We start from the raw sequence: 14,442 nt of genomic DNA, 5'->3' as shown, positions 1-14,442 counted from the left end.
CAAATACATTTAGTTCATGGAAAAATAATGAACTTAAATATATATATATATATATATATATATATATATATATATATTATATTTATTTATTTAAACATGTTATATTCTAATTTGTATGCAAGCTAAATAATACTGAAATGCAATCATATAATTTTAAAATCAAATAAATTTACACCTCCAAATAATTTTTAAATGAATATAATTTGATCGTAAGTTTATGGGGTGAATTGATGCGCATATACTTGTTGAGGTTAGCCATGACCGTATGATGATCCTATTGGTTGTATAAAAAGGCTTATAATTATAAATATTTGTGGTAGTTTAACCTTTTCATCGAGTCTGGAGAGAGCCTTCATGGTGAATTCAGGCATTTCTTAGAGGATTGATAGCCGTTGTGCTATAACATTGCTGAGGAGAGAACAAAGTTATTTTAGATGCTACCTAATGGCAGTTGCTGGATAAAATACTGTACCTGCATAGGTAGTGTTCTGTAACATTTTATCAATTGTCCTAAAAGTTCTTAAAATTCCTGGGTCAAAACTCTTGCGTGCTACTCTCTTCTGTGATCTATGCTTCTCCTAGTGGAGCTGGGAAATGCTGCAGGGTAAAGTAGTTATCTTATGCTGACCTTATCCTATGAGCTGCGGAGCTGGGCACTCATCTGGTCTCAGTGCGTGGGGTCTGTATTAACAGTTTTCGGAGCCTGCCGCTGAGTGTGGCTGTTTGATGGTGGTTCTGTAGTCAATATATCAGGAGCCACAGGTAGCCTGGAAAAGAGATCCACTACACCCATTTATCTGAAGTACAATCACACACACTGGGGGATATGGGATACACCATGATCCTTACTATGTGCATTCGTTCATATAAATGAATGCATTATAGTCAAATTAATTGTAATAATTTTGTAATAACAATTTTGACATGTTTACGGCAGATAATGAGAACTTTACTAATAATGTTTTTTAGTGCCGCCTACACTTTACTATAGTAGAAAAAAAATATTGTGCGAGGTTTAAACTTCTATCACGCAATTCCCCTTTTCTTAAACAAACCCCCCCCCCCCAAAAAAAAAACGCATATTAAAAGTCTGAAAATTAAAGTAGGAGTGAAAAACTCGCACCTAACTGAATCATCCCTCCAAATGTCTTAATAAACTACCCACTGCTACTGAACTGGATTCAAACATATTGACTGCAATATTTTGTAAAGAGTAAACGGTTATCACTGTAAATCTTTGATTCATAATTACTATCTTCTTAAAAGTCAGTATATATTTTTTTACGTATGACAGTTGCCAAGGATTACAAAACTAATACAATAAGTAAAAGAATCAATTACATTTTAAAAACCATTTCAGAAAGAAACATAATTAACCTCATTTTATTAAAAATATTGTAATACAAAAACAGAGATTTGGACAATTCAAAGTGAAACAATTAGAAACATTTAGCATTTTTTTTTGCAATATTCTAACATATTTTAAAACACTCCAATTACTGGAAATTGTTAATTAATAAACATAGAATATTCTTGAAAAGACCAAAAACAAAAGACAAACAAACAAAACAAACAACGAAAAACTTTAGTGACTGTAGTTAAAGACGAATTTCAAAATTTTAAAAGAAAACTAAATCAGAAATTTTTATCTAATAGAAAGAATAGTACATTTCCTTATTTATCTTATTGTTGCTGTAATTAATTATCCAATATTATCTTATTTGGCACCTAAAAAGAGGTACAAGATTTCTACACAATAATATAAATATTATATTTCTTCTGAACTGGTGGCTAGTGGTTTGGGATATGTTGGCCAAATGCATCTAAAATGAAAGAACAAATACCATAATAGGAACTAAAATCATAATGTATTTGACTCTAATCAGAAACTTTTATAGCAACATTTTTTTTATTAAAGCCATACACAATATAAAACAATTACAATGGCATATATTACAATCAGTTTTCCTTCCTCCAAGAGGTAGTCATTTAAATAAATTGCTTCTTCACTGTGGAGCAACAAATGTGTTGAGAAATTAGGAATGCCTTTTTCAAAGGGATGAAACAGAAATCTAGATCTCAGTTCATTTTTATTAACACCATTTTAATATTTGTGTGTATTCTGGAACAATTATAAAATCTGTGATTATGACAATGTTTTTAGTCTGTACAATAAAATTATTTAGTAATATTTATTTCAGCAAGTGTTTGCACTCCACACAAGTATTGCAACATTGAGTGGTAATCATGCTGGATTTAATTTTTTATCAATTTACCGCTGGTTAAAAAGACATCTCTAACTTGCAATTGGTAACACCTGAAGAGGGAGTCAGGCCAACCCCAAAATTTAATGTCTTATCCTCCTGGATTGGACACACTCTAATGAAGTTTACCAATTTCTCTACTCCCACCTCCTGATTTCTTCATGTACAGTATCACTCAAGGTTTCTTGGAGGTGATCCTTGCACTTCCATGAATGTACACATACACTACACCCTGTCAGTCAATGTCTCAGCTGTGTGTTTGTGTGATGGGGCACCATCTATAGGACAGGTCAAGTGATGCCATGGAAACAGATCAAGACGATACTAGCTTGAACCATGAAGAATATAATTGGTGTGGGTGATGTTCTAGAAAGAAGCAGGCTTCTTATACAATCAGGTCAATAACAATTCAGAAAATATTTAAGAGAAACGTTTTCAAAACCATACCTAATAAATACAGAAGTAACACTTGCTGTGACTTGGGAACATTTAAGATATTTTAAATAAATTTTTCCTCTGTACTGACAACTTTATCATTTTAATTATATCTTGTGGTCTCCTCCAATATTCCACTGGGAATCCCTTTTCTAGAGGAAGTAAGAGGTGGATTGGAAAGGTCCCACTCTCTCTCTCCATAACAGAGCAGATTACATTTCAAAGGGCCTGATCTTGAGACCGTTTCATCCACATATGTGAATGTGACAAATAATTTTTCCATATGGATATGTTGCATGTAGCCATGTTATCACTATTGTTTTTCCTCCTTTTTCTCTTTATATTCTTCCAGACGTAGCAGCCACTTGTCCCAGTAATGTAAACACAATTTGGAGTCCATAACATGTGCATGTGCTGGGGTCCCATCTTTATAGACCACCACTATGAGTCCACAATCAACCTGAAAGATAGAGAGGTTAACTTTAATTCATTCTGGCTACAACAGCTACATTAAACTGAAATTGTCAAACCTATCAGAACTGCAAACTGGAACCATTCATGTAGGCACAATTCTGCTATAGCCAAATGCCTGCCCCACCAAGCTGCAACAGTGCCCCAACACTCCCCATACCCCAAAGCCCATATATTACAGTTCTCCCCACTCATTCAAATAACGGCCAACTCCAGAGTAATCCTTGCCTCACTCCCCCTGTGTTCATTCTCCTACGCTATAGACCCCACATTTATAGTTAATCATGGTTATGGGGCAGCACAGTGGCCTAGTGGTTAGCACTTCTGCCTCAAAGCACTGGGGTCATGAGTTCGATTCCTGACCATGGCCTTATCTGTGTGGAGTTTGTATGTTCTCCCTGTGTTTGCGTGGGTTTCCTCCGGGTGCTCCGGTTTCTTTCCACACTCCAAAAACATACTGGTAGGTTAACTGGCTGCTATCAAAAATAGTCTCTCTCTCCGTGTGTGTATGTTAGGGAATTTAGACTGTAAGCTCCAATGGGGCAGGGACTGATGTGAATGAGATCTCTGTACAGTGCTGTGGAATTAGTGGCGCTATATAAATAACTGATGATGATGATGTTTTCCGCTACAGTATTATTATCCTTTATATATAAAACTACAATCTTATCTGTAGAAATCTTAAGACAGATGGGCGGGCTGGGAGCCTGCAGCGGATTAAGAATCAGCTGCGGGCAACCATGACTGCCCATCATCATGCATCTTAAATGAAACTCATTCCTATTCTGGTTCTGGAGAAGGCTTTCTCTTTTGTGCTGCTTGAGCACTCTCGTGGTTAGGGCTGTGTGCCCAGTATTTTTCTTTGGCATCATGCTTGCTCCTGGACACTTGTTTACCTCGTTCATATAGACGTAGTGGCGGCAGCTGCTGCGCCCAAGGAGACTGCTGAGACAACCACAGGAGGAACAGAGACTGTAACAGCAACAGTTGAACTCACTGGGTCCAGCAGCTGAACTGAGAAGTATCCAGAGGTTCTTAGAAACAACCCTCGTTAATGTGATGACACTCCTCAGTACTATTCTGTAATCTACCACGGCCTACACACATTTTTAAAGGTTTAACCTTTTTGAAAAGATGATTAGGGGGTGGTAGGACACCGACCATCTCTAACCGCTGTCTGTAGGCCAGATAATGCATAAGATAATTATCTAGCAAACCTAGCAGCCCACACTATGCTTAGCACTCCATCCTTTCCACTAGCACTATCCCAACACGCCAAGCATAATACTTATCAACTTCTTTTTATGTCCTGCCATCTTTACACAAGACCTACAGGATCCCTCAGATTAATTTCTCTACCATCTCAAGAATCCCAACAAAACAAGTTTTCCTTGTGAGATCAATAGAAGTCAAGCCGATCAGAAGCATTCCTCCATGCATTATTAGAAATAGTTGAAATATGACTGGCAGTTTAAGAGTGGTTTGTCATTCTCTGCCCAAATCAAATCGATTCATTTTTACAACCACTTCCCACAAAGTCCTCTACAGTGCCCCACAGGCTTATTTACACAAGAAACCAGGAATAAATACATGTGACATTTCACTGGCCAATTTAAACCAAATCAGAAACAAAAATTAACGTGCGGTTCCACTGACCACCAAAAATGTCCAGGAACGAGTAAAACCCATCTTGATTTTAAGTATTCCCAGTCAGCTGGTGACTGTAATCATTATATATGTTCCGTCAGTGGCCAACACCACTAATGGGATCCCATGGAATCATGAGATGAACATCCAGATCTTAATGTGCGTTACCAGCATTATCTATCTGTGAGTCCTTAATATTAAACCCATGTCCTTCTAGAGGTTTAATTCCCCTTCCTGGCATTTGTCCAGCAACTGTCCCTTTCTATTCTTAATACCAAAATTAAACAATGTGCAGGTTTTGTCTATGAACTCACATTTTCTGCAGTCTTCACTCACCTGAAAGTTATAATTACAGTCATGATTTATTGCTCCTATATATGCTGCAACCTGTAGTGGGTTGTCAAATGTGTTCTGCAAATGTGGTTTCTGTTTTTCAGAGGTTTTCCAGTCTATCACACAGAGCTTATCCCTGAAAGGAATGTCAAGACATTTTATTATATGAAAATAAATTAATCAAGACTGTGACAAGCAACAGCCATTTCTGATCACATATCTTTAGCTGAACAGTAACTTGACAACTACCTTTTTTTATACATGTCTCCTGTATAACTGTCTTTAATACACACATCATCCTCCTTAGTGGTCCTTCACATCATATAAGCTTCCTGATCTGTTTACCAACTATATTCCTGATTAAACACACAGGACCCCCCAAAATGGAACTCTCAAGTCATTTCAGATTTAGTGAAAATTCAAACGTGTTTGATCACTACTTCAACATTTTGATCCACTAATGGACCCTTGTCAAGACAATAAAATTGTGGTGTTATATATTCTAATAAGTAAAGACAATCATAATAATCATGGCACTACTCTCACATGTGTGGCTTAGGGGTTAGCACTTCTGCTAAGACACAAGTAGGTATATGTTTGCTAAACCAAAGCAGAATAAAGGTGCTGTGGTTCACCAAAGATATAACAATCCCTACAATCAACTTTTGCTATACGCATTTTTTTTCTGTTATTTTAGTACCAAGATATATTGGTGGAATGTTCTAAAATGATAGGATGACAGATAAATGACTTACATAAACAAAAAAAACTGCTCATATTTTTTTTTATCTGCTTTAAGTAGTTTTCCAAAATTATACTATGCAATATGTTTTTTACTACAAAAAAAACCAAACAACCTTAAAACATTTTTTAAACACTTTCAACTGTGATTTTTTTTTTTAGGGATTATCATTTTAGATCTCGTTCTTCTCCCCCACTTCTTTTCAAAATGACTGATGAGTTTTTAGTATTACCATAAAGATTTTAGCTCATCAACATACATTTTAAATTTCATAACATATTTTAGCCATAAGTCACAAACTATAAAACATTAGACCGTTTTAATTACATAATTTTCAATGTTTTACTCCACTTAGTCACTTTTACAGAAAGTAAACAATTGTTACTCTTCCCAGTAGTGGTCAGCCAACAAAAATAAATCTCTCCAAGCTTGGCATACCATATTCTGGTAGGGCATAATAAAATAAATACTTTTATGATTTAGAGACAGGTGGAAGAAACGTGTTTGATGTCATTAAGGGTTTTTTTAAAAAAAAAAAATTGTAACCAACATTGCTCAAAGGTGCAAATCTGTACAACATCCATAGCAACCAATAAGATGTTTGCTAATTCTACAAAGATTTGGGTTGGTGCTGTTAAAGATGTGCCAGTAGGTAGGACATCTAAAAGGTTAACATACGTTTTGTAAAAAAGGCAGTTTATGTTTGAATGTGTTCAGATTCTCTAACTATTGTTAGGACTAAGATAAGATCAAGGCCGTCTTAACAACATTATAGGCCCCCGGGCAAAGTAGTGCACTGCGCACTGGGGCCCTAACTACACAACCAGTCACCCACTGATGTACAATTAGTATATGTACGTTGTTTTCATCAAGGTTAAGATATGTATTCGCAACAGTAAGATCACATGTACAGATAACAGCTGATACTAAGGCGATTAGGATTAGAACACCTAAACATTTTAATAAAGAGGGTTTGAAAGTTCTGAATAAATTTCCCGGAATAATATGCTGAAAAGTTGGCAAGCCTATGCGGCCCCTATGCTCGTGGGGCCCCCAGGCAACTGCCCAGCATGCCCATCCATTAAGACAGCCCTGGATAAGATCCGATTTTAAGGAAAATTAATACAACTATACAGAAAATTCTAAAGGATTCATAAATGTTCCATGTATTTTAGCTGCCTTTGATTAGGGTCAGAGCAACTTTTTGTCATCATTCTTCATCTATTGCAGGGTTTTTCATCCTGAAGGTAATCAGATCATCAGAATTCTCACAGCAGTACATGGTATTTCAGGAGATGAGGGAGGGAGGCAGGGACCTGTCCACTTGTGTGATTATGATAGCGAGGACAAGACTGCATGTGCCAGGGGTAGTGTCATAATATGTGGAGGCAAGCAGGAAGTCACAGACTAAGGGCTAGATTTACTAAACTGCGGGTTTGAAAAAGTGGGGATGTTGCCTATAGCAACCAATCAGATTGTAGCTGTCATTTTGTAGAATATGCTAAATAAATAACTAGAATCTGATTGGTTGCTATAGGCAACATCTCCACTTTTTCAAAACCGCAGTTTAATAAATATACCCCTAATTATTAAATCTAAAGAAAGCAACAGGGTACCCAACAGCACACAGTAGTAATGAGAGGATACTATAAAATGGATGAGGAACATTGAAAAGACTGTGATGTCAAGCAGACCTCTACATAAAAATTATGTTCAAAGAGTTACATTTCGCTGTCTCCCACACATCAGGTTCTTTGGATTATATATAAAAATGAGTTCTTATTTCTTACCGATATTGAGCTACGCAATCTACAAAGCCCAAGTAATTCAACTCAGAGTGAACAACAGCACTTTCGAGAGTCTTTATTCCTGCAACATCGGACAGGACATGTTCCACACTGGCCAGATATCCAGATAGCTCTTCAGTCTTTTCTTGCTTCGGGGTAAAATCGTCTCCAGACAAAAGAAGATCCTCCAGCCTTGCATGAAACCGTTTTCCCTGAGAGAAAATAGCTTGAAAAGAAGTGGACAGATGTTACAAATATTATCGCTCAATGTGTGCATATGCATTATACATAGATATATTACACAAAATAGTTTATTGGTGGGAGGATTTATTACATCACCTCCAAAATATTATTCATTAAAAGTAGAGTAATATGCAATGCCTAGCAGGGAATGCTAGATTTCACATATTTCAACTGTTATCAGAAGTTTGCCGACTGCCTGCAGTTTACGTCAACAGGTATTTCTATACCTGGGGTTTTTGTTACTATATCCTGTAGGGATGATATTTTATTGTAGTCTCTCTATCATGCTATCTCTCCTTCTGCCTTGGAGCAAGCTATGCTTTCTACTACAACTTAAATTAACCTACGGCAAAATTTCCATATGGAAAATAGCAAAAAAGAAGCAAATATGTTTATTTTTAAAAGAAAACACTACAAGAAGAAAGCTACTTTACTATATGTACTGGTAAAATAAAAAACCTTTTGGACAAAAAAAACAAAAAAAGTTTTGAATTATAAATATTCCAAGCACCAAAAGCATAAAAATGTTTATAGTTAATCAGCAGAAAGAGCCTTACAATACCTAACTATACTATATTCAAGAGATTTATTTTCTTCCAGAAAGGTGATTATTTCCCGCTTAACAAATTAAGCAGTAGTCTTCAGACCACAAGGGAAGGGAATGGATTTTGATAAATTAAAATATATTAACATACCTGCTGTGTACGCTATAAACCCTTCTTCCCCCAGTTCCATTATCATTCTCTGTTTCCACCTTTCCAAGTAAAACGCCTGCTCCATAGGCATGGTCTTCTGGAGGATTCGAGTGACACTTGGCAGTCTGTCGTTCGTCATTTGACTTCTGGCCGGCAAGCTAATTTGCACTGGAATGCTGGGATCTGTGTTCTCGACAGACAATAGAACTTTGTTGGGGTTGCTCAGTGAGACACGATTCTGGGGGATCTTGGGTTCGGTTTCCTGAGATGGAAGGTTTGACTTCACCACTTTGCCATACAAGAAATGGTCTTCTTCAAATAACCTATCAGGTGTCTGAGAACTGGTCTTGGAAGTTGTAACCATCCTCACCAAATTTGCATACTTCTCCTGGTCAACATCTCCATAACCATTTAGTTTTTTCTTCCTGCTGAGAGTGCGGCAGGATGTAGACAAGAAAACTGGAATGTGCCCTTGTTGGAATAGGATATTTCCTAGTCTTTTGAAGTTTCTGTTTATTAGCTGAAGAGGTTTCATTGCTGACAACATCAATAAAAAAAGATGTCCACACCGAGACAAGACAATCACCTTTTGAAAAAAAATAAAAATAATATTGTAGAACACCATTTACTACTTGCTGATACTACTGGCAAGCATATTACATGTAGATATAAGTACAATTGAAATGAAGGTAATAACAATAAGGTTAATCTAGCTCAAAGCTCAAACTGGATAATCATGCTAACGGGACATAAGACTAGCCCACATCTTTGGAAAGATATGACAAAAGAGATATCTATCACATGTAGATTCTACACACTCAACTATTTTTTTTTCTCACAATGCACTCACATTATTGTCAGTACATGTGTAATATACAAATCACTTTAACTGAAAAGTTTGCAGACGTTAGAACATTTTGATTGTCCAGTACTTTAAAGCAGTTGTATAGTTATGTGCGTGAGCAGAATGAAAGATCAAAATTAACATTGGCCAAACACTGTGATATCACAGCATGTATGATTTGAAAACAACCGCAATATCTGTTAATGCTCCTATCGAAATTCAGAAGGATCATTATCAGGTATATTTGTGAATGCGTTTGGAAGATGATCGCAAATGACCCCTATCAGACTGTGCATGCTGTCCTCTTCCAAACTGGTCATTCCTCATCATCATACTAATTGTATACTAATAAACCCCAACATCGCTTGATCTGGGAGGCTTTTTCTATTGATCGCTCCGCCTCCGTTAATACTACAAAATAATTCAAATCTCTGAGAACACAGGTATTCAGGTAGTGCACTTGAGGGAAAACATGTTGTAAGTGAATGGAATTATTCAAGGGGACATCCAAGCAATTGCTTTCATTTAAATGCACACAGGTAGGATATTACCCTTAAATCACATTCAGGATCACGGAAAATCAGGCAGTCCTCATTTGTACCTGACGTATTCTAAAAAAACAAAACAAAACCTGATGTTAAATGAACATTTTTTGATAATAATAAAAAAAAAAAAAAAAAAAAGTGGAGGGGCATTTGAAGAGCTCTAAAAAAAAAAAAGAAAAAAAAGGCCATTGGAAAATACACAAAGCTAAAGTTTCAAATTCATATTTTTCGAAAAAAAGAGTGGCCTTAGTGTAAATCTTTCGAGACACATTAACGTTTAGTGTTACTCATCACCTCCGCACCACGCATTATCCGCTTGCACGCTTGACTACAGTCTGTGGAATTTTCCCGGTCACATAAACTTCTAAACTTTCAACTGTTCTCTGAAAATTAACATCTTCATTCAAATGTATCAAATTCCCAAACTTAATTGTCCTAGACTATTCTACCTGATTACCTATTTATCCCCCTTTTTTTTCACCCCACTTGTTTTAGTGTGACACGTTTTGGTGTTTGGTAGCAGGCTGAACCGTTATGGACCCCTCAACCTTGTCCGAGGGAGGAGTGTGTTCCCTCCTTCCCTCCTCCCGAAGGTTTTTTGTCTCTGATGCGTTTCAGATCCCTAAGAAAAAATTATGTGGAACCCATAGATAAAGGGGCCTTTCCTAGACGTACGGCAAAGAGAGTCCCGAAGATCCTTGCCCACTAAGGAACCTTCTGGTCTTGGGGTCAGGGATTAAACAGGCTTTTCTCCTTTTGGAGAGGACCAGATGACCTGCTGACCCCTATAGTACTGCACTTTTTGTAGAGTAGTTTGGCCACAAGTCACAAATTTGGCATGATGAGCACCACACCTTTGACTCACAAAAGAGAAAAAGCAAACAAACAAAAAACAAAGTAAAGCATAACCCCACAAAATAATTTTCTCCCTTGCAATCTGTCTTAGCCAATATGCAACATGAGGAACATAACCTTATGTGTCAAACTCCTAATTTCCTATAGATTGTAAGCTTGCTAAGAAGGCCCTCCTACCCATATGTCTATCTGTCTAGGTTCCCATTTGTAAAGTGCTGGAGTTATATACATAAATATGAATAATTAAATTTACACACAACTGTGCTAATCCTGCATTTCCTCCACTTCCCTTTTCTTCTGCATTTTATTTGTGCTAATTCCTATCATCTTTGTAAATGTCTTTTGAAAAAAAAAAAATACTTTATGCAGAATATTTTGTTCATGCATTTTTTCTTTTGTAAAGTTGGAACTATTTACTTTTATTTTTTATGCGTGCAGTTGATAAATACACGTATACAAAATTAATACAATACAGAAATGAAGAAAACCGATAAACTGAGTCGTATATTATGATTCATTATTTCAAATAAATATCAGCGTGGTAGAATGACTCTGAACAGGTAATTTAGTTCAGATTGCGAACTATCTAGGGAGTAGATATACATTACTACCCATAATACACATTATAATAATACACATTATAGTCCAGAGAGGCACTGAGCCAGCTATAAGCACCCTAATGCTCTCCATCTGTGGAGGAACTGGGACTCCAGCAAGTCCTGTCAGCTCAGCCTGCTGATATTTTAATCCCACATTTGTTGGTGAACCTCGTAAAACTCTGCCACCTACCCCGTTATCCCCTCGCTGTGATGCTAAGGTTCAGCTATAACACACATGGCAGATGGCACCAACTTACGGCAATGGCTGGATCCCCATCATCTAAAGGACCTTCTGACGTCACCGGGTCATGTGACTTCAGCAGTCACATGACACACGGGGGAGGCGTCTTCTGTCTGTGTTCTTGTGCAGCTTCTGAAAGTGATAATGAATCAGGTAGAGCAGTGTTGTAGCAGCAGCAATAGTTCTACTGAATGCAGATGGGAAACTAGTTTTACCTGTCAGGTTTATTCAGATGTGAGGCGCTTTTCAGGCATTCATCCCAGAGAAGAGTTTTAAAAACAGGACACCTTGAAGGTCATTAGCTGGTTTACATGTCAGTAATTGTAAATTTCCAATATTGTGAATGAGTATTTCGAAAGTTGCATTGCACGTTCTATGTTTTCAGTGCTAACATTAAATCAGATATACTTAGTAATGGAGAGTGATTGATCCGAATTGTGCTTTGGCTTTTGCTGTATTCCTTTTTATGACTCCCATAGTGAGTTCCAGAGTAGGTACTGTCCCAGCAATGGAGGGAGGCAAATTTACTTACTGCTTTCAGATTTAACAAATTTAACAAGTGCTTTCTGAGAGCTTTGAGCAGGGCTGTCTTTCTGACTGGGTACGATGGGCAGGGGCCCAGGGGAAAGGGGACCCAAGGCAGGACACAATGAAAATAAAGAAATCCTGCAAAAACAAAAAAAAATCCCAAAACCTTACTTAAGCCTCCAAATAGCAATCCAATGTCAGCACTCCCCCTCAGCTACTGACACCAACATGCCTCTCAGACACTGTGCTTGATCCAAGGTTTAAGACCTACATTGAGTCTTTACTTGTAAATGAGCGAGATGTTAACTTTTGCAAGGAGCTATTGCTCAGCAAGTTGGCCGCTGAACTGGGCCTCGGCTTGACGACGTGTCCTCCTTCACTTTCTCAAGCTGCTGCTGCTTGTAATAAATTAAATTTCCCAAAAAGAAGCAGGGAAGACGCAGGGGGCAGACCAGAACAATTTAACATCTGGGCTGGTTTGAAGGATTTTTCAAAAAAATGTGTCACCTTGCCCATAACTCCATCCAATACGAGTATAAACATGCAAAGGATGGTGGAGGATTATTTTCAAGAGGTAATTGATATGGAAATGTGAGACGGTCCCTTTCCTTACTGGGAGGAAAAGCAGGCCATTTGGAAACACATGTACAAACTTGCTTTGCAATACGTAATGTCACTCACCGGACCGTGAGTGCCTCTTCTCCTGTTATTAGGAACCGTGGCCGTCCGCCATCCTGATGGTCTGCGCATGCGCAGCCTCTATGAACCCTTCAGACCTGTTGCTTTTAGTTAATTGGCTGATTAGGTAACACTCCCTATTTAAAGCACCTGTGGTCATTACCTCGTTGCCTGATCTTGGAGTCTCATGCCCTGTGAGTCTCTGAAGGTGTTCCTGTGTTTCTCCTCGTGTCTTCAGTCCCAGCTGATTCTTGACTATTGCATTGCCGGTTTCCAGACCGCTTCAACTCACCTGTGTTTCATCGTGTCTTCAGTCCCAGCTGATTCTTGACTTTTGCATTGCCGGTTTCCAGACCGCCTCAACTCTCCTGTGTTTCATCGTGTCTTCAGTCCCAGCTGATTCTTGACTTTTGCATTGCCGGTTTCCAGACCGCCTCAACTCTCCTGTGTTTCATCGTGTCTTCAGTCCCAGCTGATTCCTGACTATTGCATTGCCGGTTTCCAGACCGCTTCAACTCTCCTGTGTTTCATTGTGTCTTCAGTTCCAGCTGATTCCTGACTACTGCATTGCCGGTTTCCAGACCGCCTCAACTCTCCTGTGTTTAATCATGTCTTCAGTCCCAGCTGATTCTTGACTATTGCATTGCCGGTTTCCAGACCGCTTCAACTCTCCTGTGTTTCATCGTGTCTTCAGTCCCAGCTGATTCTTGACTTTTGCATTGCCGGTTTCCAGACCGCTTCAACTCTCCTGTGTTTCATTGTGTCTTCAGTCCCAGCTGATTCTTGACTTTTGCATTGCCGGTTTCCAGACCGCCTCAACTCTCCTGTGTTTCATCGTGTCTACAGTTCCTGCAGATTTCTGCATAAATTATCATTGCTCCACTCGTGTCAAGTTCTCTGCCTGTGTGCTACACAGACACGGATTACCGCTACCACTCTCCTGTGGCCTCTACTCGTGTCGGCGTTCAGCCGCTCAGCTATCCCTGTGTTTCTCTCGTGACAGCCTGCTCAACTGAATCGTGGTATGCTTACCTTCTATTGTCTTTACTAGTTTAATGCATATCCGCTTGGACTGTGTCCTGCTCATCTACGGAGTCCTCTATCTTCAGAAGATATAGATGCTATTGACTTTGTCTCATTTGACCTGGATCCCACTAGTGACTTTGTATCTCTCAAGCAGCACTTGTCATTTGCTATTGTATCGTGTATACCATTTGGGATCAAGTTCCTTGTGCTCTCCGTGTTACCTTCTATGTTCCACTCATCTACACTAGTGCCTATCCTCACCTATAGCAGTGGTATAACTTGCTAAACGCAGACCACTGACTCCCAGTTTCCTATTGGCACCAGTTACAAGTTTCCTCACTATAAGCAGTGGTACAACTTGCTGTACACAGACCACTGACTTCCCCGTTACCTACTTGCACCTGGAACCAGTCCCATCACTACAAGCAGTGGTACAACTTGCTGTACGCAGACCACTGACTTCACTACCTCCTATCTACTCCTGGACAATTCCTCTCACTATAGCAGTG

The 14,442-nt window shown here is 38.4% G+C and overlaps 1 protein-coding gene across 4 annotated transcripts; it reads right to left on the bottom strand.

Moving 5' to 3' along the window:
- Window positions 1-2,139: 2,139 nt before the first annotated feature.
- Window positions 2,140-11,791, bottom strand: MGME1 (mitochondrial genome maintenance exonuclease 1). 4 transcript variants are annotated; one of them, XM_075203804.1, is made up of 6 exons: window positions 11,718-11,791; window positions 10,013-10,072; window positions 8,618-9,203; window positions 7,683-7,905; window positions 5,154-5,286; window positions 2,140-3,159 (listed from the first exon to the last, which is right to left on the bottom strand). In XM_075203804.1, exons 3-6 carry the CDS (start codon window positions 9,162-9,164, stop codon window positions 3,013-3,015), a joined length of 1,050 nt encoding a protein of 349 aa, XP_075059905.1. In that variant the 5' UTR covers window positions 9,165-9,203; window positions 10,013-10,072; window positions 11,718-11,791; the 3' UTR covers window positions 2,140-3,012. The 4 variants fall into 4 exon arrangements, with proteins under 4 accessions (XP_075059905.1, XP_075059907.1, XP_075059906.1 ...); XM_075203806.1 differs by having other exon boundaries at window positions 10,019-10,072; XM_075203805.1 differs by lacking the exon at window positions 11,718-11,791 and adding an exon at window positions 11,651-11,668.
- Window positions 11,792-14,442: the final 2,651 nt, after the last annotated feature.

This window comes from Mixophyes fleayi, chromosome 3 (assembly GCF_038048845.1).
Source record: "Mixophyes fleayi isolate aMixFle1 chromosome 3, aMixFle1.hap1, whole genome shotgun sequence".
Taxonomy (NCBI): domain Eukaryota; kingdom Metazoa; phylum Chordata; class Amphibia; order Anura; family Limnodynastidae; genus Mixophyes; species Mixophyes fleayi.
The sequence above is the reverse complement of the archived record's forward strand: the minus strand, read 5'-3'. Positions and strand labels throughout refer to the sequence as shown.